Genomic DNA, 23934 nt, shown 5'->3' with positions numbered 1-23934 from the left:
ATGACAAATTGATGCTTTACTCAAGACAAGATCATCTTTTGCTAAATTCTAACCTATAATAAAAGGTCTGACTCATTTTTGAAAGATGTTCTGCTACTCTGTCATCTAATTAAATGACATAGCGCAGTCATCAGACGTGACATGTCTGATAAGCCTGTAAAACCCCTCTGTGTTGATTCTGCATGACTTTATTAAATAATAAGCCGGCTGTTTTGTGTTTGTTTGATACGGTGCGGCTCTTAATAGACCGACTTTGTGTGCCTGGCAGCCTCAATTAACATTAACATTAACATACAAGGAAGACATAATGCGTGAATATTTGCTTTCCAGATATATTTAATTGGCACATTAAACACAATACAAAGTATTCAGTGCTCCAAAACACAAGCATAGGCTACCCAATGGAACACAAACAAAAAAAAAAAGTGCAAAACACACCATTTGGTAGACCTTACAAAGGAAAAGTCTTACTTTGCAAAGCAGAAAAAGTAATGGTAAGACCTTCAATTGTTAAAATAGACGTTTTCCTTTTTTCTTAGTTTAAACTTTATTTATATATTCATATATACTCTCTCTAATTCCAACACGCCATTTCTTCTGTACAGGCAGCCTACTCTGGGGCATTGACTAAAGGTTTGTTGTGGTCTCAGTGCAGAGCGCTGGAGATGGACAAACAGCAGGCAGATGGCCACTATAAAGCTACTGCTGCCCTCTAAGTGGTTTTGTGTGTCTCCCATAAATGTGCCGTTGACCTCAGCAAATCTTATTTTTTTTATTTATCAGTAATAAACAACTCAACAAACAAAAGTGGCTTGTTTGATATCTGGACAGATCAAGCAATGGGTGGCAAAAAGCAAATGTGTTACTTCTAAAACTTTATTCGGTGCCACGGTACAGATTTGCTTCATTCCTCGCATTAATTCATCACTGTTTATTTGTTGTTGGACATTGCGTCCATCACTTCTCCGTTTAAAAAGTGTTCCTAACATTATATTGACTCCGATGACGTATCAACGATGGCTTCACTGAAAACACAAAAATGTCACTGTTATTTATATTTGCAGCAAAGGGGTTTCAGCCCCATAATTAGACAGAACAAGTGGCTGGTAAAGCAGTTGCAACATGAATTTCCAGCTTAAAAACAAAACGTAACAAAACAAAACAAAAAAAAAACATTAAAATACAAAGCAAAATCTTCAACTTCAATCTTTAAAATAAAAAAAAAGTTAAAATCACGTATGTGCCTTTGAGAGAAGAATATCAGTGATTATCATTTCTCTAGTCTGACAGTATTATGATCAGAAAAACTCTCAATTTGCCCCCAAACTTTTGCAAAATCACATCTTGCTCCTTCCACTACACCACAGATAACATCAGCATCATTCACTCAGGTTTCAAAGTCACTGGATAAAAGCAGAGTTAAGGCCCCCCCTCAAAAAAAAAGAAAAGTTAATTCTGCCTTGTCTCATATTTCAGTCACAGCCTCACAGTATTTGTGGGGAAGTGGATCACAGTATATTTTCATATACAGTAGATGGTAAACGGACCATGCTGAAACAACTGGACATAAATCATGTGTTCATAGATTTTATTTTGGGGTAAGCTCTGTTGCTTGGACCATGTGGAGACATTTGAAAGACCTGTGTCCACACGGCGATCACTGTAACAACCACTTGCATTAGACACTCTGATCAAAACATGTACAAGGCTAATATTATGACATACATACTGTATATTTACAGTATAACAAACGCGCAACACATTCATAACCTACTTATGCATAAAATTCATTCAGAAATGACACTGTTGGGTCCCTAACATCCTTTGCTGACAGTAATGAGATTCAACTGGGCAACACTGGGAGGAGATCAATAACTCGCTGTTAAAAACACAGGTAAACATGCTTCTCTGAGACAAAAGAACATATCGGTCAGTGACAAACAGAAAAGAGCGATAAAAACAAAATAAAACACAGGCACAGAACCCAAAAGGTGGCATACAGGTTAATTAAAATACATGACCAGGCAATGGGGGTTAACTGAACAGGAAGGCCAGCAGCGAGGCTGTATGCCAACCCGCCTGGGCTGTCAGCAGAGGGGCGAGGAGGAGACAGGGCAAGCATGCAGCACACCACAACGCTGAGAGGCCCTGCCCCGAGCAGCTGCACAGTGCTCAAACCTAAGGAAAGCCGCTGCCGCCTAAGGAGGGAGGGGTTGTGCAGGTGAGGGGGTGTGGTCAGAGACAGGAACAGACACCAGTGACAAGACACAAACGGTTGGATGACAATGTTGAGAAGTGAAGTGGATCCATGCCCCTTTTTGTTCCAACCCGCTCCTGGATACCTGCCCCGGTGTGGACCCTTTGACGAGTTATGGGACATGTACTCACCATGGCTCTCAAACCACACAACACCCTCACATACTCATACACACACACACGCTCAGGTCAAACAACCACACAACATAAACACCAAGCACCTATGATACACATGATTAGCACCCCATTCAACCCCTCCTTTTCCATGTGCCTCAAACCTGCAAATATGGAGCTGACTTTTCAAGGAGTGGAATGAATGTGACGTTTTCTTAGCCCCGTTTGTGGATGGCTCCAGGATGCTGGATGATTCTCTCAGCGATGCTGTTGAGTCAATGAGTGAGTGAGGAGTCTGACGGACTCACACACATACACAAGGTTGGATGGAGGTGTTTGACAAGGAGCGTGGCTTCCTGCCCCGCTCATCTGAAGTGGATTCAGTAGCATGCGGCGCCAAGTGTTCAACTCATCTCCAGCTGGTCTCCATCCTGTTTCTGACCACACCCTGCCAAGTGTGTGTGTGTGTGTGTGTGTGTGTGTGTGTGTGTGCGTGCATGTGTGCTTGCATTGGGGCGAAGGGAAATAGAGGAGTGGCAGGGCCAGGGGGCGTTCAGAGCGAGGAAGCCAACAGCCGCTGTCGTGGCCACATGAGGTGCAAGCGGAGTTAGTTACATTTAGAAGCAAAGCTTTGCTGAAAACAAAAACAAAGTTCATATTGTTGTTATGTGATTGTTGTATGGGTGTTAAGAATGGAAAGGTTATGGGCGCTAAAATTTGGATGGACTTCTCTTATCGGCACTTCATGCCAAACAGTTTTGCAGAAGAAGCATAACACTGCCAACGTAATTTTGTAATGGTTTGGAAATCGAGATGCGTTATAATCAGCCTCCTCTTTTAGATTCAGGTCATCTTTCACTTTCTCTCTCTGACTCTATGAGCATTTGAGGAACATGGTGGTTTCTCCAAGGCTGCTTGCCCTGCCATTCCTCAGCCAGCCTCACACTTTTAGGAATCTGCAATTCAAAAGAAGGAAATACAAACAGACAAATAATGACAAAAAAAGTTAGATCACTCTCATGGAAAAACAAGTAAAAGACAGTAACTCAGTTATGCAGATGAAGAAAAAGTGAAGAAGGCCATATATCAACTTATCTGTACAGTATGTATATGCATATATCAACCTACTGCATTTTCAGATGACAAATACGGTGGTGTTAGCATAGTTTTGCATGTATCCTGTGCATACCTGTGAAATGAGTTACAGCTGCATCTGTTTGATTAGTATGTTCAGTTACGAACCTTTCAGCTTATTCCACTTTGGTTTCTTCTGACAAGAATGCATGTTTAAAAACAGCCACTTTCTTTTGTCACAACATGCTGAAATCACATGTCATGAAGTATGGAGAAAAATCCCACAAATGCTGCAGCATGCACCACATTTCAAGTGCACCTCCACAAAATTCACAGGAGGTACGAAATGTGTATTTAGCGCACTGATGAAAATGATTACCAGCACAACAAAAAAATGCATGCTGCGCCAGTTACACGCTACCAAAACTTGCAAAAAAAAAACTTGAAAAAAAGAAGTTCAGCAGGAACGGAGATTTGCGCAGTGAGAAACTGTCATAAAAAGGATATTTAGAGTCAAGCTCAACTTCAAAATGAAGATCAGTGATAGTATTAGCAGACATTTAAAATTGCATGTGATATCTTATTCCAGCACTGAACTCATTAATAACACAGAGGCCAGATCATGCTTTAAAATGCACCTTACGCAGAGGTGGTGCTCAGACTCATGCAAGAAACCACAAAGCTTTAATATCGTGATCAGCCCCACGTCTCAGGCCATTCTCACCATATAGCAAAGTACAGCTAATTCTCAGTCCTTTATTCCTTTACCACTGGCCTGGAAAAAAGGACCAGAACAGCCCAACACTATCATTATCAAAAGATAGATTACAAAAGAGGAAAAGACATTTTAAGGGGGGGCATTATTTGCTAATTTGGGTTTCAACAGATTAAGATTAATCCTCACCAGGGGACAGAATAAGTATTTCTACAACTTAACGTTTTCATTATAGCACTACAAATAAGCTACAGCATGCAACACTTAAGACTGGGCACAGTGTTTTTTCATCTTTTTTCTTATTGTTGCCTACAAAAATATTTTTTGTCCATATATGTATATTTTTTACAGCAGATTTAAATTACATTTTGCCATTTGAATGATTGCACATACAGCATGCTTTCTCATTAGGTACAGCAAGTGACCAAAAACAGAATCATTTGGGGGATGATTTGAGAGTCTTGCTCCCAGTTTAAACTCTTTACTATAACGTCAAATGTATATACATTCAAGCTGACTTAAGTGACTGATTACAACACTGACTCATTAGGAGGCTGAGGCTGTGGTTCAGACTCAGCTATATGTCTGAGTGGTGTTGATTTATAACATGTAAGGACTGGAGTGGACAGCGAAACAAGGTCATCTAAACTTTCAAGTCTTAACAGAAAAAAGAGAAAAAAGTCAAGTACTGTGTGTGTGTGATTCATCCCATGATGTTGAGGTTTGACCGGGGATGTTATGTTTTCTCTAACCACTAGGTGGCACTGTAGTAAACATGAGGTGAGGATTGCACTCTGATGCTCCTTTTCAGTTCATTTAAAACCAACACTTAGGCTACACAACTTCTGCCTGGCAGCTACGTTACTTGCTTTCAGTGTTTTTTTCTTAGACATTGATATTGTAATAGGAGCTGAAATTCAGTGTATATTGGCACCTCAACCTACTGTCCCAACTGTCATGAGGCACAATGGACAAATCTGATTGGTCCTTCCATCTGGGAGGAAGAGGAAGTGGGGATATTCTCTGATCTGATCTTGCCCCATTCCCTCAGCAGGTGAATGGAAATTTCCTGACCCACAGTGACAAAAAAAAAAAAAAAAAAAAAAAAAAACACTTGCTGAGTTAAATGTATGTCATAGCACCTTTGGCGTTTGTTTCCAATAAGACCTCAACGTAGGATGTTGGTACATATCCTTCCTCATCCTCATTTCTGCGCACTCGTGTCCAGCCATCGCCTTTGTCTTCCTCTATGACGTACAACAGTTCCCCCTCTGCCACTGAGATGGTGCCCTCATTATGACCTGGAGAAAGAGGGAGACATAGGAGAAACAGTATGGATTAGTGAATAAAGCATTCATGTACCAGGCAATGAAATATTAAAAAGACTACTATTGTACACATGGGTGGGATAGGTACATAGATTCATAGAACTATAATAACGCGTGGGTGTATCATTTTGACATTTTGGTCTCTCTATGTTTAGCTACTTTCATGCGCACCAAGTATTTAAATTGTAGAAAGATGACATATTTTAATTTTAGAACTGACATCTGAATTCACTATTGGTGTTAGTCCTTTGAAACCAAGGAGCCCAAGAGTGGACTGTTATTTTGAATGGTTTTATTTCACCTTCTTAATGAAATTCACTGTATTTCTGTTTTCTTTTTTTTTTTTGGTAATGTTTGGTCATTTTCTGGTCGTTTTCTTGAAATTGTTTTACTAATACTAATGTCTTGATGACGATGTCTTTCAGGTCTTTTCTTGCAAATTTGGTCATCACCTTTTTCACCTGCTTTTGAAAGAAATCAAGTGCCTTTACTGTTGGACCTGCAGTACAGAATGTTCCAGTTCTGTGCAGTTTGTCTCCCTCTTGTGGCAGTAAATTAAATGTAGCTTGAAAAATACCAAAGAAAAACAGGAGGAAGGGAAAAAAATCTTTGAAAGAGACATGGAAACAGAGAAAGTAATTAGCTGTGCTATAATTTCTAGTATAGAATTCCAGTGAGGTGTGGTTGACATCGTCCCTCAAGGTCAACCAGTGTGGGAAAATCAACATGGACGTCAGTTGTGCCATGTCCATAATAATGCACAATGCTGAATGTCTGAATTTACCTGGCATTAGACTGAACATTACACATATTTACTTACATATAATAGTTCTGTTTTAATAAAAGTGCCATGCAAATATTTCCCCTTGTAACTGTATACAGATGAATACATGTATAAGAGCACGTTTGACTCCTGTCATTTCCAGTATTTGGGGTGGCAGCTACCTTCAAAGGGATACAGGGCTTTGCAGGTGCCGATGGTGGGAAGGGCCTCTTCATCATCAAACTCATCATCGAACTCTGGCGTGCTGGAGGTGGGGTTGGGGTTGATGTTGGCTTTGACATGAGTCTCTGAGTTCTGCTCCTCTGTATAACTGCCATCCGGGCTGCTCAAGGGCCAACACACAGACACAGAGACAAAAACTATGTAGTAAAAACAGACACATTCTTGTTGGCCAAAAAAGTGTAACTGATGTTTGGTATAACTATGTGTCTGTGTTTGAGTTTGTGTGTGTGTGTGTGTGTGCATGTGTGTGTTCGGGGGTCTTGTGAGAGTGTACCATACCTCTCTCTGTCCTGGGCACAATTATTGCCCATTGATGTGTTGTTCTGGGTCTCATAGAGTCCACTTTGTCTCCGCTGTGTGTCACTCTTGGATGGCATCCTTCCCTCCACCTCTGCTAACCAGGCCTGAAACACACACCATCATCATGTCAGTGTTGGCTGTGGCTCAACCTATTTTTTTCTGCAATACTAAATCCTTTAAGCTTTACAAATTTATTTCCAGTGGTGGGAAATTCTTTTGTCCATGAATCAGATGGCCTTTACATGTGGAACGAACCTTTTCAGGAGGAACCTTTGCCTTGCTGTGCAATTTGTTTGGTATTTTTTTTTTTTTTTTTTACAGGGTTAACCCAGGTCATTGCTCTGGTTCTCCTGTCTCCCAGCACAGGGCTGGATCGTAAAGCCGGCTGCCCAGCAGCAGCACATCCTCTCCTAATAAGGAAGAGCAGCAGGCTTCATTGGAACTCCCCCAGCAGAGGACGTGTGTTTGAATTTCACATTATTTAGTGTCTTAGATAAACCAAACAAGATTGCTTTGCCAACACTAACACATTCAGAAATGAGAGTGAAGACTGGCAGAAAACTAACCTCAAATTTCTGCACTTCATGCTGGAGCTTCTCGATATTCTGTCCTATTTCTGTTAGCCTGGGGTCTACGCTGGTGGGGTCTCCCATCTGAGGGTTCTTCGCGTAAACATCTTTCATCTTAGTGAGAGCATCCCTATAAAAGTAACATATTAACACAAATACTGTCAAGACAAAATATAAGGCCTTTGTTGTACTGTAATATAAAGGGATGAACACAAAACAAAACGTTCCATATAATCTAGGGAAAAGCTACTGAGACACAGCTCCAGATACCTCTGGTCCATCTCCTTCTGAATGTCCTTGCTCAGTTCATCTATCTTGCCCTGCAGCTTCTTCCTCCTCTGCTCCGGTGGCAGGTGGCTGAAGTCCTCTGGTCCGGAGCCCTGACACAGAAAAGGGAGGAAGAGGAGAAAAAAGCAGAAAGGAGAACCAAAAAAATAATAAGATACAGAAGACAAGGCTTATGATCATTCATTACATTTTGTGTTGTGTTTAACAGGGATATAGTCTAGCATCAGGTACCAGCAAACAAATGTATTCAGACTTTGTTGAAGTTAGATGCAGTATCCCATTTTTGGTAAAACCCTGTGAACCACAATGCAGGGATAAATCAATAAAAATTAGCTTAATGGAGCTTTTCCTCTAACCTCATAATTCAAATGAGCAAGATACTGCAGCCACTCTCTAATACACACTCATTGAGGATTTCTGTTCATACATGAGACCTTTTACCTATTCAGTCCCAAGCCAAAGTAGTGCTCTCTGTGACTCGACAGAAAATTCATCTTATTACATCTACAGCTACATCTTGTTAGTACTCATACAGCATTTCAAAATGTGCTGGCTACTGGGGGAGAAACTGTCTTGATTTTTCTGTAACAGGACTGTGTGTTCTTAAAAGGAGGCTTGTGTGAATGAGACATCCTGGCAGGGTAGAGACTATCATATTTCCTGATGATAAAATTTCCAGTCTGTTACACCAAACTGATGAGTCACATTTCTCGGCAGTCCCTCAAAACTTGTGTGCACATAACTCCATTAGTATCGGAGCTTTGCTACTACATAGTGCTGCTGAAGTTTGAGCTTTTGAGAAAAAAAAGTGTGATTGCATTTTTGTGTCATTACCAACAATGAAGATTTAAAAAAATATATATATATACATCATTCTGTATTGGCTGTGCACTACATGACTCTTGGACTGAACAGGTCAGGATTGTAATCCGGTCTCAGTGGCACCAAAGGACACACTGCAGGTGCTATAGGCTTGAGGTCAGGGTTCACTGCACATAAGCCAGGTCAAACACACCAGCTGGTTACCATGGCAAACCTTACCCCTTCTCCCTGAACCACCATGCAACACTTACCGGGCATGCAACATAACAAAGAGCTGTCAATCATCATGCACTGACACATGCTGTCCTAGTAATGACAAGTTCCGTTACAGTCAAGTATTAAGTGATCACATTCTCTATGTACCTCACAACAGATTAAAACAGTAAACTCTAGTTACAGTGTACGACTGACACTCATATAATTCAGCTCTACATGAGACATAATCAAAGAGAACTAAAATTCTAGTGACTAAAATCATTTACTCTTTGTATTGTGATTAAATTAGAAATTAATTTGAATTCTGCTGTTATTGTGCTATATATAATGAAATACTATTTATTAAAGCCAAATGATTATGCACAGGCTACTGTTGATATGTTAATAAGTTCATACTAAAAGTGTGAAAACCTCCACATATTATTATCTGTGTGTTCTGGGGAAAATGTTAAGGATAATTTGATATTCCTCCGCAGAGCCTTGCCATTTTACAATTTTCTGCTAATAAAAGGAGCTAGAGTATTTCAACCTTGCATTTAGAGGCCTTCACAGTGATATCTAGATGAGTGATTAAACATCTACACAGATTGGCATGCAGTGAGAAGAAATGTGTTAACGACAACTACAAAAGATTAGAATCGGTCACATTTATCAATCAAACAACATATCAAACAAGGAGGACTACCAGACAGACTAGCAGACAGACAGGTATAACATAGAGTAAATCTGATCACCTCAATGAGATTCCGGACGTGGGAATTGAGTGTGATCTGCACCACAGAGACCACAGACACAGTTGGGAGAGACGTGACACAACACAACCACAACATAAACACAAACAATAAAAAAAAAAAAAGCCATACAAATAAGACACCGTTTAGTCTGAAGTCCATTGTTGTGTGTCACAGCAAAATAAATTAGGCTAATTAATTACTTTGGGGGAAAAAAAGCAAATCAAAAACAAAACGGCGCACAAAATGTCATTAATAACGTGTTACTGGGAGGACGTGACATGCGTGCTATGGTCATGCCGCTAAAATCGTGCGGTTATACGGTCATGCTTACCAGCTTGAGAGAAAGCTTCTCGTGGGGAGAGAAGAGAGAAATGGCGAAGAGCAGGAGAAAGAAAGAGACAACAGACAAAAGTCAACATCAGAAGAGGAACAAAGAGCATTTGGTCATTTTCTAGTACTCAGAAATTGTTCACATGTATTTTGATTGATGCTTTCTTTTGCCAAACTTCACCAGTTAAAGAAACACTGGGCACAGTGTATTATTGAACTGCATGGAAAAACATTTGGCTTTACACGCTATATTGTTGAAGTCAGTAAAAACCCAATACAAAACAGAATTTAAAGTACTGACCAATGTCAGTGACAAAATTCCACTATTCTTTAACTTGGTGAAGTCTAACATTTCAGGTATGATGAATTAATCAAAATGAGGGATGACAAATTGGCAAAAAGGCCAGTTTACTAGTCTACAGCACAAGCATGAAGTAAAAATTAGGGAAGGACAGCCAAAAGAAATGTAAGGAAAGAAGTAGAGGGATAGTGACATGACAGGGATGGCGATACCCTTTACTTCCTGATCCCTCTCTCCTGCCAGTACAATGACAGGCAAAAGACAGCAGAGGGCACCAAAAGCATGTATCACAATGAGCAGATAACGTTCCACAAGTTGACACAGAGGCTGATGCGTAGACAGGTTGGAGAGACGTTGTCCCCAGGTTCACACTCTTAGAAAGGTCTACACACGTCTGGGCCTACAATGCACTCCAAATCAAAGTGGTTGAATGGTAGAACTTGCAAAGGAACAATGATCAGTTGCTGAATAAAAAGCGATTATGGAAAACTAGAGCAGAGAAATAAAAACATAGACATTGCTGAGAATGCTTTGATTTAAATATTTATTTAGGTAAGCTGTTAGGGTGCTTCTTGGGTGGACATATTAGTGTTTTGAATCCAAAGGGGGGAAAAAAAACAACTTCCATAACCATTTATTGGCACGTTGAGCTGGATCAGATGACCTGTAATCCTGTTAGAGGCTCACAGGCTGGTACATTCAGGAGCTCTACTCACTTAAGTCCACTAATCATGTCATCCACCTGGAATGGCCTGCTATGGACCTCCCCCTGGCACCTTATGACACCCTCACTCACCCAACCCCTAACCTGACATTGCTCCCACCGCCTTCCTATGAGAAGCACTGAGTTATGCATATTAACATATATATGATATATTTATCTCACACTTATGTTGTGATAATAATGTGATATTTTCAATAGTTTATGGGAATGTTTCTGCAACTGAAACTGGTTTGGGATCCAATTTAGTTTCTACTGAGCCAAAGATGAGAACTGTATTTTTATAAGCCTGGATCGGCTATGCTAAATTTACCCAAAATAGGTCTTGGCATGAAAAATAAAAACAACAACACACTGGTTCACAGCATAAGCCTTTAAGCTAGACGGTTTCCCTCAGACAGACAGAGATATACAAGTATATGGTCCTTACAGACAGGTAACGTAGCTATGGTACACCAGCACAGAGAAAGCCCTGGAGGGGTGAATTCTGGGCACGCTGAACCCAAATCCAAAGTGTTACCAACACCTCACCTAATGGTAAACACACCTTACAATCAGATTTAAATAGCGAGGCAGGGTGATTGCTGGGTAGGATGGACAGCATCCTGACAGCCGCAATCCCTGCATCTTCAGGTGCTTGTGACACTTTGCGAATTGACCCCTAAAAGATGCTCAGCGGAGAGGGTCAGAAACGGCTGCAGCTCTGGGAGGACACAATGGGCAACAAGAGACCTCAGGCTGATATGTGGGATGTGGAATGAAGTCATCAACTTCTCTGATCATCTGACTCATTTCTTCACGTGTCAGAGCCATGTGATCAATACTGAGCCAAGCACAGACACTAGCCTCCTTTGCAAAGAAATTAAACCACCTCGATAATTTGAGGTACAAACTCCACATAGAGCCTGAATGTGTCCGATGATAAATTGGTTTGTGCATGTCGACATTATAATTACTGAGACTACTGTCTGTGTTGCACATGGCTTTTACCAATCACACACATACACCCACACCAACACACGCTCGGGATTCGCTGATGTCCATGCGCCTGCAAATGCTCACATGAACACACACGCACACATGCACCGACACATACACACACGCACGCACACATGTGCACACACACACACACACACACACACACACACACACACTCACACACAGCCACACACTTACAACATATTGCCTGGCCTCGAAAGCATATGTGGGCCGACCCAGAGTCCTCTTCATAAGCTCTTTGTGATAAACGAGCGAGCGTGGGGATTGCTGCTGCGGTGGTTGTCGGAGAAAACACAGCTCTGTCAATTAGTGCTCATGGAAACTAATGAGAAAACTGCATCGCTGTCTCATGCTCTTATACTCTTGCACTTTTACCATTCTCAATTTCACTCGCAAAGCACACTTTTACCTCCCCTTTCACCTTACTGTATGTTTTTACGCAGACACACACACACACACACACACACACACACACACACACACACACACACACACAGTGACTGGATTACAGGACTAACGTCCTGCTGGGCGAGACATCCCCCTCCACTGTGCAGGCTCACAGAGGGACAACACCCTACCTGTAGTGGCACGACTACCCTAATCCCTGCTCTGGTGCTATTCCCACTGCAGGAGGTGGGGGAGGAACAGCAGGTTGTCTTTTATTCTTACAAAAGATAACAGAAAATAAGCTTTATCTGTTGCCAAAGACATGCATCATACTACACGTAATTAAATCTTTAAAAATAAGTCTTGGCCTACAGAAAGCACAGCACATGTGCTGCTATATAAGTAGGGTTGACCATATGGATGCAGGCTTGTTTATAAAAGGCCTGGGGAATTGCTCTGGCTCTCTACCAGCGGCTGCTCAGAGTTATGCACCCATACTGTCTGTGCCAGTGAGGCAAGGTGGCTAGTGTCTCTACAGGACTTGCTATTATTTTACTGGATTAAATCATCTAGGTCCTCTTTTCTTTTTTGGCCTATGTATGCCGCAGATTAATTCCTAAAAGAAAGCAGAAACATTGTAAAATTTTAAACTGAGTCAAAACAACATCTATATACATGGAAAAAACATAAAACAGGTTATTACATGGGATATGAAAAGGACTGCAAACTAATTTAAATGAAGTATTTTACTGTCCAGCGTGTTTAGCTGTCAGCACAAGATAGGATGATATGAATAAGCCTTAACAGACACATAACAGAAGGATAAATAAATGAAGAAAAAGCTTTCATTCAACCTTTGATTTTTCTTTTTTTTTTTTCTCTTGCCATGAAATGTTACGGTAAGGTCAAACTGAAATCTTATAATCTGCAAATGCAAAAAACAATGCATCTGCTTTAACTCTGCACGTTTTTTTTAATCTATCTTTTGGAAGTGCTGTTTCAGCACTTCCGCTTTCAGAAACGTGCACTTCCTGCTTACATCCCTCCAGCTTTGGAAAAAAATACACTTCCTCCTTCTGCTGACCTTCAATCATTTCCTCTCTGATATGCTCACTCCACTGTTGCACTGTATTGTTCTTTTGCTTTTTCAGACGTCATGTTAACACAAATCTATAGAAATGTGTTACTTTGAGTAACTGTTGCCCTTTAAAAATATTAGCATAAACAATATTTCTGGCCTCCGGAAGGAACAAGTTAGCAGCCGCCTATTCCTGAGGTCAGGGAGAACTGGAGGGTGAACTGCATATCATGGACAGGCATGCAGTGACCTGGCCTGGCCAGGCAATTCCCCTAACAACAGGGGTTGGATTTTAGCAAATGAACTAGTGATGACACCCAACAGGACACTAGGGTGGTGCTGATAAATTGGTTGTTTTGAGCCACCCTCCGCCAAGCCTTCTAAAATGACTCCACTGGCCATCTCAGTCGACACAGGGTGACTCAATCGGTCTCCATCACGCTGCTGACATATCCGCTGCGTATTACTTGACGCATGTTGTGGTTTTTGCCAGATTTTACATTCTTTTCCTGTCATGTGCAAGAAAAGTAATCTGTCTCCAACAGAGAAGTGCACTGAGAGCAATTGCTATCTCCATACCGCAGCCAAGACTGCTCAGGCATCTTGCTAATTTCCGTCAAAGGGCGGCAAGATTTATGAGAGGGACTGTCGATGTGAGCACAGTGTTAATATGAAGGGTGAATGGACAAGATGGACAGAGTGTTGGTGAGACAGAGAGGTATCATGGATTCACAGTGTTAAGCACTACAGAAGCATGCTAGGAAGCAGACAGAGGCTGAGCACTGTATGAGTTGAGGTGAGAGACCTTTTCATAATGATTTATCTGGACTGAATTAAATCTGGTGGTGTTCACTCAAGATGCCATCTTAGGCCTATGTAATACGACTATCTATTTAAAAAAAAAAAAGAAAGAAAGAAAGAAAGAAAGAAACAGAATAGGATATTGAAACTACAAGCTGTTATTGTGCATAGGCCTCAGCACTATTTTTTGTACTTGTGGTCATATTACCTACATATAGATCCATTCAGTTACTGGTAATGGAGGAAATGTTACTGTAATCACTTGCTGTGCCAAAACATGTAGGCATTATGACCTTCAAAATACACTAAGGGCCAAGCAGAGTGTGAGTGTGACACAGCTTTTCCCTTTTTTTATTACCTCACTCATACAGTGGTGCAGGTACAGAGCTCAGAAATACAGGTGCAAAAACAAAACACACACACACACACACACACGCACACACAAACACACACTTACCCCTCGCCTCAGGCTCCGGAGGCAATGCATTTTGGGTTTGGAGGTCATGAAGTCATTGAGGCGGTGGGAGATGGGCTCCTTATGCTGCTTGGGAGACTGGGGGTCGTTGGGAACAGCAGAGGGTGAGGGCAGGGATGAGGCTGGGGGGGCTGGGGGGGGCTGGTGGGGGGACGTTAACAGGGACATAAGCTACCAGTAAGAGAGGGAGCCGTGACGGAGAGAGGAGGAGGAAAAATATGGAAGAAGGGGGGGCAAGAATCAAACAAAAAAGACAAAGAAGAAAAGGAGGAGGGAACACAAAACGAAATAAATAAGCCTCCTACAAATATTAAAAATAAACAGATAACAGAAAACCCAAACAGAAGACAAAAGACAACCGAAAGGACGTCGCACCTAGTGTCTCAGTTGTTATGTTGTTGTGGAAAACTATTAAACACAGAAAACACAAACAAAAACAATAATTGTCAAAAGAAGAAAAACAGAGTGAGTAGGAAGCTTGAGAGGCATTAAAGGCAAGCAGCTGCAACAAAGCAGAGTTTCACTCAAAGCACATGCAGGCTTCCACTTCAGAGTCGGTTTCTTTTTCTTTCTTTTTTTTTCAGCCTCATCACATGCAAGCTGGAGCTAGAAATTCACCACATCCCCCAGGATGTCAGCTGCTGAATTTGAGGTCATCATCACAGAAATCTAATTGAGCTAACACTGTCCTAAACCAGTGGTTTGGGAGTTACAATACACTTCTAACATACCACCCAACGAGCATGCCAGGGAAAATGTTTCAGAAACCATTCGTTTGAGCCAAAAAAGACATGAGATAGATAAACCAAGTGGTGGCTCCAGTGAATACTATCTGGACTCACTTAGCAAATTTGTTTGGACTTGGAAAAGCACTGCATAAATTCAACTTTATAGCAACTGATAAAACTTACACAATTTCTGAAATATAAGTCCTTTTATGGCCATACTGAAGACACAGAAAAATTGTTTGTGTGAGCGCGTGTGTTTGTTTTCATACGAGTGTGCGTGTATGTGTGTGGGTAGGTGAGTGTGTCACGATGTAAATATCTCTGTGTATGGCTGTCTTGTGTTCCTAACACCCACTACAGCTAATTTGTCCTGAGCAAGCTACTGTGCGAAATAAAAAGGAACTGTGTGACCTACGCCCTCTGCTGGTCGCATTCACAATATTTTAATTGACCGTTCATTACACTATAGACGTTTTTTTCGCTACGTGACTGAAAAAAACCCTCAAGGCTCGAACTTTCATGAAGCACAGTTTTGCCACCTAAGTTATGGATACAATAGGTTTCAGAATATGCTGTTGAAAAAGATGGAAATGATTAGCACTGAGCTACATTGTGTTATTACACCACTGGCTAAAACGAAATGGCGCAGTATTTTGCTCTGATGTGTGTGCACACCTTTGATGAAAACCAGATCCACTCCAAAGTATCTGACAAGCCAACTAACGGAGGGCTCTTAAATACCTCTTGTGACTTTTAGCATTAGGTGTTTCAGCTTGGCACGTGTTTGCACCAAAGACGCTTGTACCCGCTACTTTATAGGATGTGTCATAGTGACGTCATATTCACAACACACTTTGTGATTCATTTGAGGAAAATGCTTGCATAAACTGAATTCTTTTAACTGAAATGAAGTAATAATTTGAAACTTTGACTTAGTGACCAATATTACTGAAAATGAGGGCAACATGGCACGTTTTGTTGTCAAACCTGGACACTACATCTAATTAACCGTTGCCCAATGTTTTAAACACAACCAGCAGGGGGCGAACTGTCAACTTTGCCTCCTTACATCTATACCTTTTTGGGAGAATTCACTCAAGTGGACAGGATAAGTTGAGACATCATACGCACAAGTATTCTGTAGTTTCTTTCCATCACTGCACACTCTCAGCGTTTCTCTCACACACATCCAATCACTCACTCACCCACTGATCTAATTCAGTACAAACAGTGCCACCCTCCCTCCTCAGCTTGTATCAAAGTCAGAGACCAGCTTTGCTGTTTAGAAGCAGGAGACTGAAGGAGGCCATTCCAGGCTGATCACCAGTCAGTCAGTCAGTCAAGGGAAGATGGCTGGGGGAGACTGTTATTCTAGGTCTGACAGCCTGTTAATATCTGACAGTTGAGTACATCCACAGAGTAAAGGTAGAAATGCATTAGTGTGTTAACATTACAGAAGGGAGGCTCCACATAGGTGAGGGTGACTGCCAGTGAATGACTAGCGAGGGGAAAAGGAAATGGGTCGCAAATAATAACAACAAAACTGGCGATGCTAACAGTAAACTAGCAACAAATTTCTTGAACTGAACTGAATTCAGCAAAAGTTCTCAGCAAACACAAAATTAAATGAAATACATGTTCAATACCAGCAATGCAACAATGGCTAAAAATGAAACACTGAAGACGTTTCATGTAGTTTCTGTATTACGAGACAGCGACACTACCAACACAAAACATTACACCCTACAAAATCCCCCAGGCCCTCCACCCAAAGCTCAAAGCCCAAAGCCCAAAGCCCAACCCCACCCCCAAAAAGTCCTTCAAGCACAAGTTAACCTCCAAATGAGGAAACTCTCTTAGAATGAAAATGAAATGAAAAATTTCTATGCTAAAACCAGTGAGGCATCGCTTTGAATATGACTGCGCGTGTGTGATAAGTGTGCATTCATGTGTTACCTTGTTCTTGTTCTTAATGAAAGGCCATAGTTTGCCCTTGCTCTTCCCACCGGGCCTCTCCTTGCCGTCTTTCGAGTTGGACAGGCTGGTTTCAGACGCTGTTCTCTTCATGGCCTGGCCATAATCCTCAAACTCTACATCTCCTGGGGGCTCGAACCCCGACTTATAGGACTCCACCACCTGTTTGGAATCCTAATGGGGTACAAAGGTCACAACGATCAATAACAGCCTTGTGTTTGCTATGCACCTTACTCACCACATGTAATTTCAATAGTTTGTTTCTTTTCTTCGTCAAAAAGGGCGGCTTTGCCATGTCTATTCCAGTGAATTATCTGTCACACTGAAAAAGTGATAAAGTGAACAAAGATGGCTCCTCCCCTGTCATGGAAAATGAATGTCCTTGATACATTTTCACCTACATCTTAATTTCAATGTAAATAAAAGAATGTGAAATGCAAAGTAATGAGTGACAGAGGATCTCTTGACACATTGCAGTTCTCCTGTTTGTTGAGCTTGTCCTGCTATTGAGCATGTCTGCAGATAACATGCCAAAGACAATAGTGGCTTGGTGACTCAGTTGTTTATATTAGGTTTTTCTGTTAGCAGTTCATCAGTGTATCACAAAGTGCTGGAGGAGAGGAGGACAGGCTGCCTTTATTACGTTTGTGGACCACAGAGGAGAGAGGGGAAGACCTAAATCTGTCACGCAGCTATGATGAAAACACTAAGGTCAGGACACAGCCGGGTTCATAAGATGCAGGAAAAAGCACATTAATCAAGTGCAGTGTGCATCTGCCTATCTGAACTGATATAGGCTGACGGTCTGTTTAAAGGGGTTTGGATCAGGGGTCACAGGTCTGTTATTGTGTACTGTACACCAGCCAGAAGAGTAAGAAGAGAGGGAGAAGTATGTGATCTGTTCTTCCTTGCCATTGTTTAGTGCAAAAGGCCGGCGTCATTTCCTTGGAGCTATTCCATGTGCACAGCTAGACCTACACATACAAACACACATGCACAATCCCAGAGGATATGGCAGATAAGGCAGGCAGCCAATTTGATAGTCCAATATATCAAATTGCTCATTTTCTCTTGCAAGTACTACGCTAATGTGGCCCTCCATTTCAGTATGCATACACTATAAAGCATGGCTCAACCCTGCCTGAAACCTACAAATGAATACTGGCTTTGGAAACATGGATTGCTAACCTGAAAATATAAAGGCTGTCAGTGGACCTCTGCTTCACACAAGATTTAGAAGAAATGATGCTCATTGGTTGATTTTGCTGAGTTCCTATAGCAGGTGGGTAAATACCTCATGTTTCACTGATCCATGTGCAGGGTGACTAGCTATTATTGCTTTAGTGAAAGACTGATTGATATAGCAATAGGGTTGAGCAAGTGACTGACTGATCGATCAAAGATGAATGTGTCCCATGTGGTGTGCTTGCACATGCATGCACATCTTTGTACTCACAGTCTTGGGCTCAATGGACTCAGCAGCTTTCGTCATGCCATCTAGACATTTCCCCACAATGGGCAGCACTTGACGGTCCACCTCCGCAAAGGTCTTCATGCACACTCCTAACCTCTCAATTCTTCTTTCCTCCATCTCTTGGAGTTTCTTTAAGTACAGACATATTCACAAGTGAAAACAGACTTCACTAACAGGTGTTACAGTGTGACTTGTGGATTTATGCTAGTGTTGTAAATGATATTTATATTGTGCTATACTGTAGTGTTTGGTACTATACTGCAATAACAACTCAAGGATGGATGGACACCTGTCTATTAAAATACTATATTTTCTATAATTTGACAGCTTTTTTAGCTCTGTGTAACAAGTATCTCTGTGGGGTGCTGTTATATTTACCTGGAATATGTTGGGGATGACTGTATAGTAATGTTCATTCTGCTCCTGGTTGAACTTCTGCAGGTAGGCTGAGTAATCACTCTTACTGTCTGAAGCCATCTGGTGCCTCATCTGAGCTTGTTGGCGTGCCTGGAAATAGAAACACACAAATGTGCATGTCGCACACATGCTCTCCTTACAAAACCTCAGTGGTACCTGATTAAAACAGACATATGGGCAACACACAGGCGCACAGATAAAAAAAAAAAAAAAGCACACACACACGAGTGGACACATTTGCACAAACGAGCACACACACAATATGGGTGCAAATCCAAGTGAGGTAGCAGCAACGGCCATTGGTGTTAGAATGTATGTTGCCCAGAACAAACATAAATAGGGACAAACACTCTGAACTGGGATTTGGAGTTGAATGCTCGCCCAGTCTGGCCTATCTCTGCTGTCGATGATGTTGATTATTTTAAGATATTTCAGTCCCAGGAAGAAAAGGCAAGCAGTCAAGGAAACAGCAGGACCAGCCTACTATGGATCCATGGTAAACAGATGGGAGATGAGATAATCTGAGCGAGACAGCATGTGGTGTTTGCGTGGCTGTGTGTGTTTGCATGTGTGCACGTATCCAGCTACTCATGTCTGTCTCCTCTCTCCATGAGTTGTCAACGTGCTCTGGCAGATCTGAGGCCTGTACGCCCACAGTGGAAAACACTGGCTTCACTGGGTCATTTCTAAAGTGTCACCTTACTTGTGCTCAGTGTCAAGTGATGTAGCCTATTGTTTGCCACCAAAATTCACCATGTCTGCTTGCAGCTATTGGCTGTAATTTCAACATATCTTAAGCTAAGAGTGGATGTATCCACTGCTCTTCTACCTCAACTGGCATTATATACAGAAGGAAAAGCAAAAAAAAAAAAAAAAAGTGTAAAGAAGGAACAAGAACATGAGCTACTACACCATCCTAAAGGGAGCACTTAAAGGACTGAGGCAGATTTAGGCTTGAGATGGGGCTATATATATATATATATATATATATATATATTTCTCCTCAGTTCTGACACCACTCCTTTTCTTTACCTCAATACACACACATATAGACACACACACACACACACACACACACACACACACACACACACACACACACAAACAGAGTGATAGATGAGATAGTAGATGAAAAAGGAGGACATCCTACAGCAGGGAGACTCATCAGACACAGAGATGCATTATTTCCAGTGCAGGAGGTACAACAGATAATACCTCAGTGGAAAATGATATTCACAGCCTACAAAAAGAATGTGAAATCCAAAAAAAGACAGACAAGCTAAAAAGCACATGCGAAAGTTCAGCTGCTTCAAACCATGTGTAAGCCTATACTATTGCACTAAGTGTGCAAGCTTGTGTGCATGCATTTCAGTGCATGTGCTGTGCCTGTGTGGATGCACGCAAAAGCACTGTCTCAAAAGCATGCTGAGTGTGTTGAGCAGGGATGAGGAGATACAAAACATCACCGTGGCAACCTGGCAGATAACTAAACCTCTAAACAAGCTGCTGTCTCCGTAGCCACATCACATCCTGTTGACATTTCTTGGAACTCTGCAGTAGCAAACCAGTCCTCTCGTCACTCAAACGTTTGCCTGTCTGTCTGTCTGTCTGTCTGTCTGTATGTCTGTCTGTCTGTCTATGTAAAAACTTGTTTTCATGTTTCGTGTGACAACTGAAACGCTAAAAGCTGTGACAGAGTTAGAGACTGAAACCTCCTTATGAAAATCTCCTGCAATAAAAGATCTAGCTGCATACCTATATAGCAAACATGCCAAAGGAAGTCTTTTGGGTAAACAACTGCATGCAGTAAAATACAAATTGTACATTATAGAAATAAATGACTTCATACAGACAGAGACATAGACTAGTTATAGACTAGTGAACAGTTTAGCCATTAACAGGGATTAAAAAGGAGAAACAGGGTACAATGAGAATTAAAGTGAAAATGGGAGCTGTTGCCTAACACAAAATGTGCAACATTTGTCTCAGCTTAAAGCGTAAATGACAGGAAGGTAAGCCACTGAATGGGTAGCAGGAACAAGGTCGGACAGGACAGGTGTGTTAAAGTGACCTGGTTGTGGCTGTGTATCAGACACTACACGAGTGTGTGTCAGGACACAAGTTGAGACAGTGTGTTCCCACAGATATAACAGATTCTCTGTCCACTGGACCTACCTTGTGGGAACTTCGCTTCAAGGCATGGCAAAAAATAAATATACAAACACACACACACAAACAAAAAGGATTGTTAGCCGTTTCCAGCTAAACAAGAGGCTGCCACAGATACACTTCCTGGACCACCAGGCGTGACATCGCTCAGATGGGGAAGTTGGTATCAGGGTAAACACACACTCTACACAGGCAACTAAAACTCAGTCATCACCACTTATTTTGGTAAACCACTGCCTTAAACTGTTGGGGAGTGTACATAGGGACTTTGTGTGGTACTTTACATTTCTCCCTTGCTTTATGACTGGGGATCTCCAGCACAATAGAAAGTCAGCGAGTGTTTGTGAAGGCTGGGGTCCCTCAACGCACTGAAACAGGCCTTGTGGATATCTGGGCTGTGAATCCAAACCCCAAATTGTGGGATTTCCCTGCCAGTGGAGGGACCAGTTAAGAGGTTTGCACCAGCTGCACAGCAAACCACAAGACCTCAGACAAACGGCAGTCCCTTTGCATGACCGGTGACTGGGAGACACACATCAGACATCAAGCAACTCCTGAAATTCCTTCCTCCAATCATATGAGGAATATTGTCAGCGTTCTTCTGTAATGTTAGTAACAATTTAACTTTGCATGCAAATTTAAATTCAGTTCAAATTCAAATCCTAAAAGAGGTGACCCTTTAGCCAAAAAACACACAGAAACAAGTACACGGACACATGTGCCTACACACATGCACACAAACATTTTCTAGATCTTTTATTTGTTTCCTTTCTCTTTCCCTCACTACGTGCCTCTGTCCATGTCACATGTACTCACACTCAAGGGTACAACCATGACTAAAACCCAAATCAACACTAGGTTGAAAGAGACATGTCATTTCCTCTGGTGATGTAATACTCAGAGGGAAAATGCCCCCGCAAAGGAAAAAAAAAAGCACATGGAGATGTGGTGTGTGCTTTTGTGGCCTAGTTCTATGTTTGAGTCTGGCAAATTACATATAAATATATCATTCTTTTACTGATGAATTAATTTTGTTTTAGACATGACATTATGTAACAGTATTTGTAATGATGATGGTGTGGTAAAGCATGCACTATCAACTATAGGCCAGTGTGCTAAAGAAATTTTAATAACCAGCACATGGCAAAGTTATGAGGCATCTTTGCTCATATGAGCTTCACTGACCAAACACACCCACAGACAAAACCAAATAGACAGAGAGAAAAAATCCCCCTCTCCCTCTCTCTCTCACACACACACTCACACAACTGACTCAATAACAGAAAATTGACCATAAAGGCGTACCTGTTATTGAAACAAATATAAGAGAAGAAAAGAAATCACAATGAAAATGACAAAAACAGGGCTCAGAAAAAATCCAATTATCTCCCACAGTCACCAGAGACTTGAAAATGAGGAAATTTGGTCATTTCTATTTTACCCTCCTTATTTCTGAACAACAGGAATGTGAGTAGGTGATAGGAGAGTGTGAGGTCAATCAAAACACCCACACAGAAAGGAATAACAGTTGAGAATGCTAATTCTGTTGCAGAGCTATGTGGCAAACAGGACTAGATACTGAAAAGCATGCAAATACATTATCAATATCCACTTGAGGAATATCACATGAGGATGGATGTGCATGAGTTTAAACAATGGTAGCTGCCTATTTGTATCTGCATCAGAGTCGAATGAGACAAAATTATGTAGGAAGCATCTACCATATTTGTCATTTGTCAGCTGTTTAACTCCACTATCAATGATAAAGCTCAAGCAAAAGCAAGCAAAATTCACATAAAGGTTTCATTTCCTGATATTGAGGTCTACGTATACGTATATATATAGAGAGAGAGTGCATTCAGAAAGTATTGAGACCCCCTTCACTTTTCCACTTTTATGTTGCAGCCTTATGCTACAATTGTTTAAATTCATTTTTTCTCATTAATCTACACTCAGTAACCCATAATAACAAAGTGAAAACAGAATTGTAGAAATTTTTGCAAATTCATTAAAAAGGAAAAACTGAAATATCACATTGACATAAGTATTCAGACCCTTTGCCTCCCATTTCTCTTGATGGTTGCTGAGATGTTTCTACACCTTGATTAGAGTCCACCTGTGCTAAATTAAATTGATTGGACATGATTGGGAAAGGCTCACGCCTCTCTACAGGAGGCCTCACAGCTGACAATGCAAATCAGAGCAAAAACCAAGCCATGAGGTCAAAAGAACTGCCTGCAGAGCTCAGAGACAGGACCGTTGTAGGGCACAGATCTGGGAAAGGCTACAAAAAAACAAAACTTGCCCAGTCAAACTGAACACTCATGGGAGAAGGGCCTTAGTAAGAAAGGACACCAAGAACCCGATGGTCACTCTGACTGAGCTCCAGAGATCCTGTGTGGAGACGGGACAAAGCTCAAGAAGGACAACCATCACGGCGACCCTCCACCGATCTGGTCTTTATGGCAGAGTGGCTGGACGGAAGTCTCTCCTCAGTGCAAAACACATGAAAGCCCGCTTGGAGTGTGTAAAAAAGCACCTGAAGGAGTCTTAGACTGAGAAACAAGATTCTCTGGTCTGATGAAACCAAGACTGTACTGTTTGGCCTCAATTCCAAATGTTATGTCTGGAGGAAACCAGGCATCGCTCATCACCTGC

The 23934-nt window shown here is 41.5% G+C and overlaps 1 protein-coding gene across 8 annotated transcripts in view; it reads right to left on the bottom strand.

Annotated features, from left to right (window-relative positions):
* Positions 1-316: 316 nt before the first annotated feature.
* Positions 317-23934, bottom strand: part of fnbp1b (formin binding protein 1b) — a 64355-nt gene continuing 40737 nt past the window's right edge. For 3 of the 8 annotated variants that reach the window (XM_030065969.1, XM_030065970.1, XM_030065966.1), the window contains exons 7-17: positions 19069-19197; positions 18673-18819; positions 17199-17390; positions 14497-14685; positions 9754-9768; positions 9423-9458; positions 7633-7742; positions 7360-7492; positions 6773-6897; positions 6433-6593; positions 3334-5460 (exon numbers count right to left, since the gene is read on the bottom strand). In XM_030065969.1, coding sequence (XP_029921829.1) covers positions 5282-5460; positions 6433-6593; positions 6773-6897; positions 7360-7492; positions 7633-7742; positions 9423-9458; positions 9754-9768; positions 14497-14685; positions 17199-17390; positions 18673-18819; positions 19069-19197 — 1416 coding nt within the window. In that variant the 3' untranslated portion in view covers positions 3334-5281. The other 5 variants (XM_030065967.1, XM_030065971.1, XM_030065972.1 and 2 more) reach the window with 5 other exon arrangements.

The sequence above is a fragment of the Myripristis murdjan genome, chromosome 12 (assembly GCF_902150065.1).
Source record: "Myripristis murdjan chromosome 12, fMyrMur1.1, whole genome shotgun sequence".
Taxonomy (NCBI): Eukaryota; Metazoa; Chordata; class Actinopteri; order Holocentriformes; family Holocentridae; genus Myripristis; species Myripristis murdjan.
This window is presented reverse-complemented; position numbering and strand designations above follow the sequence as displayed.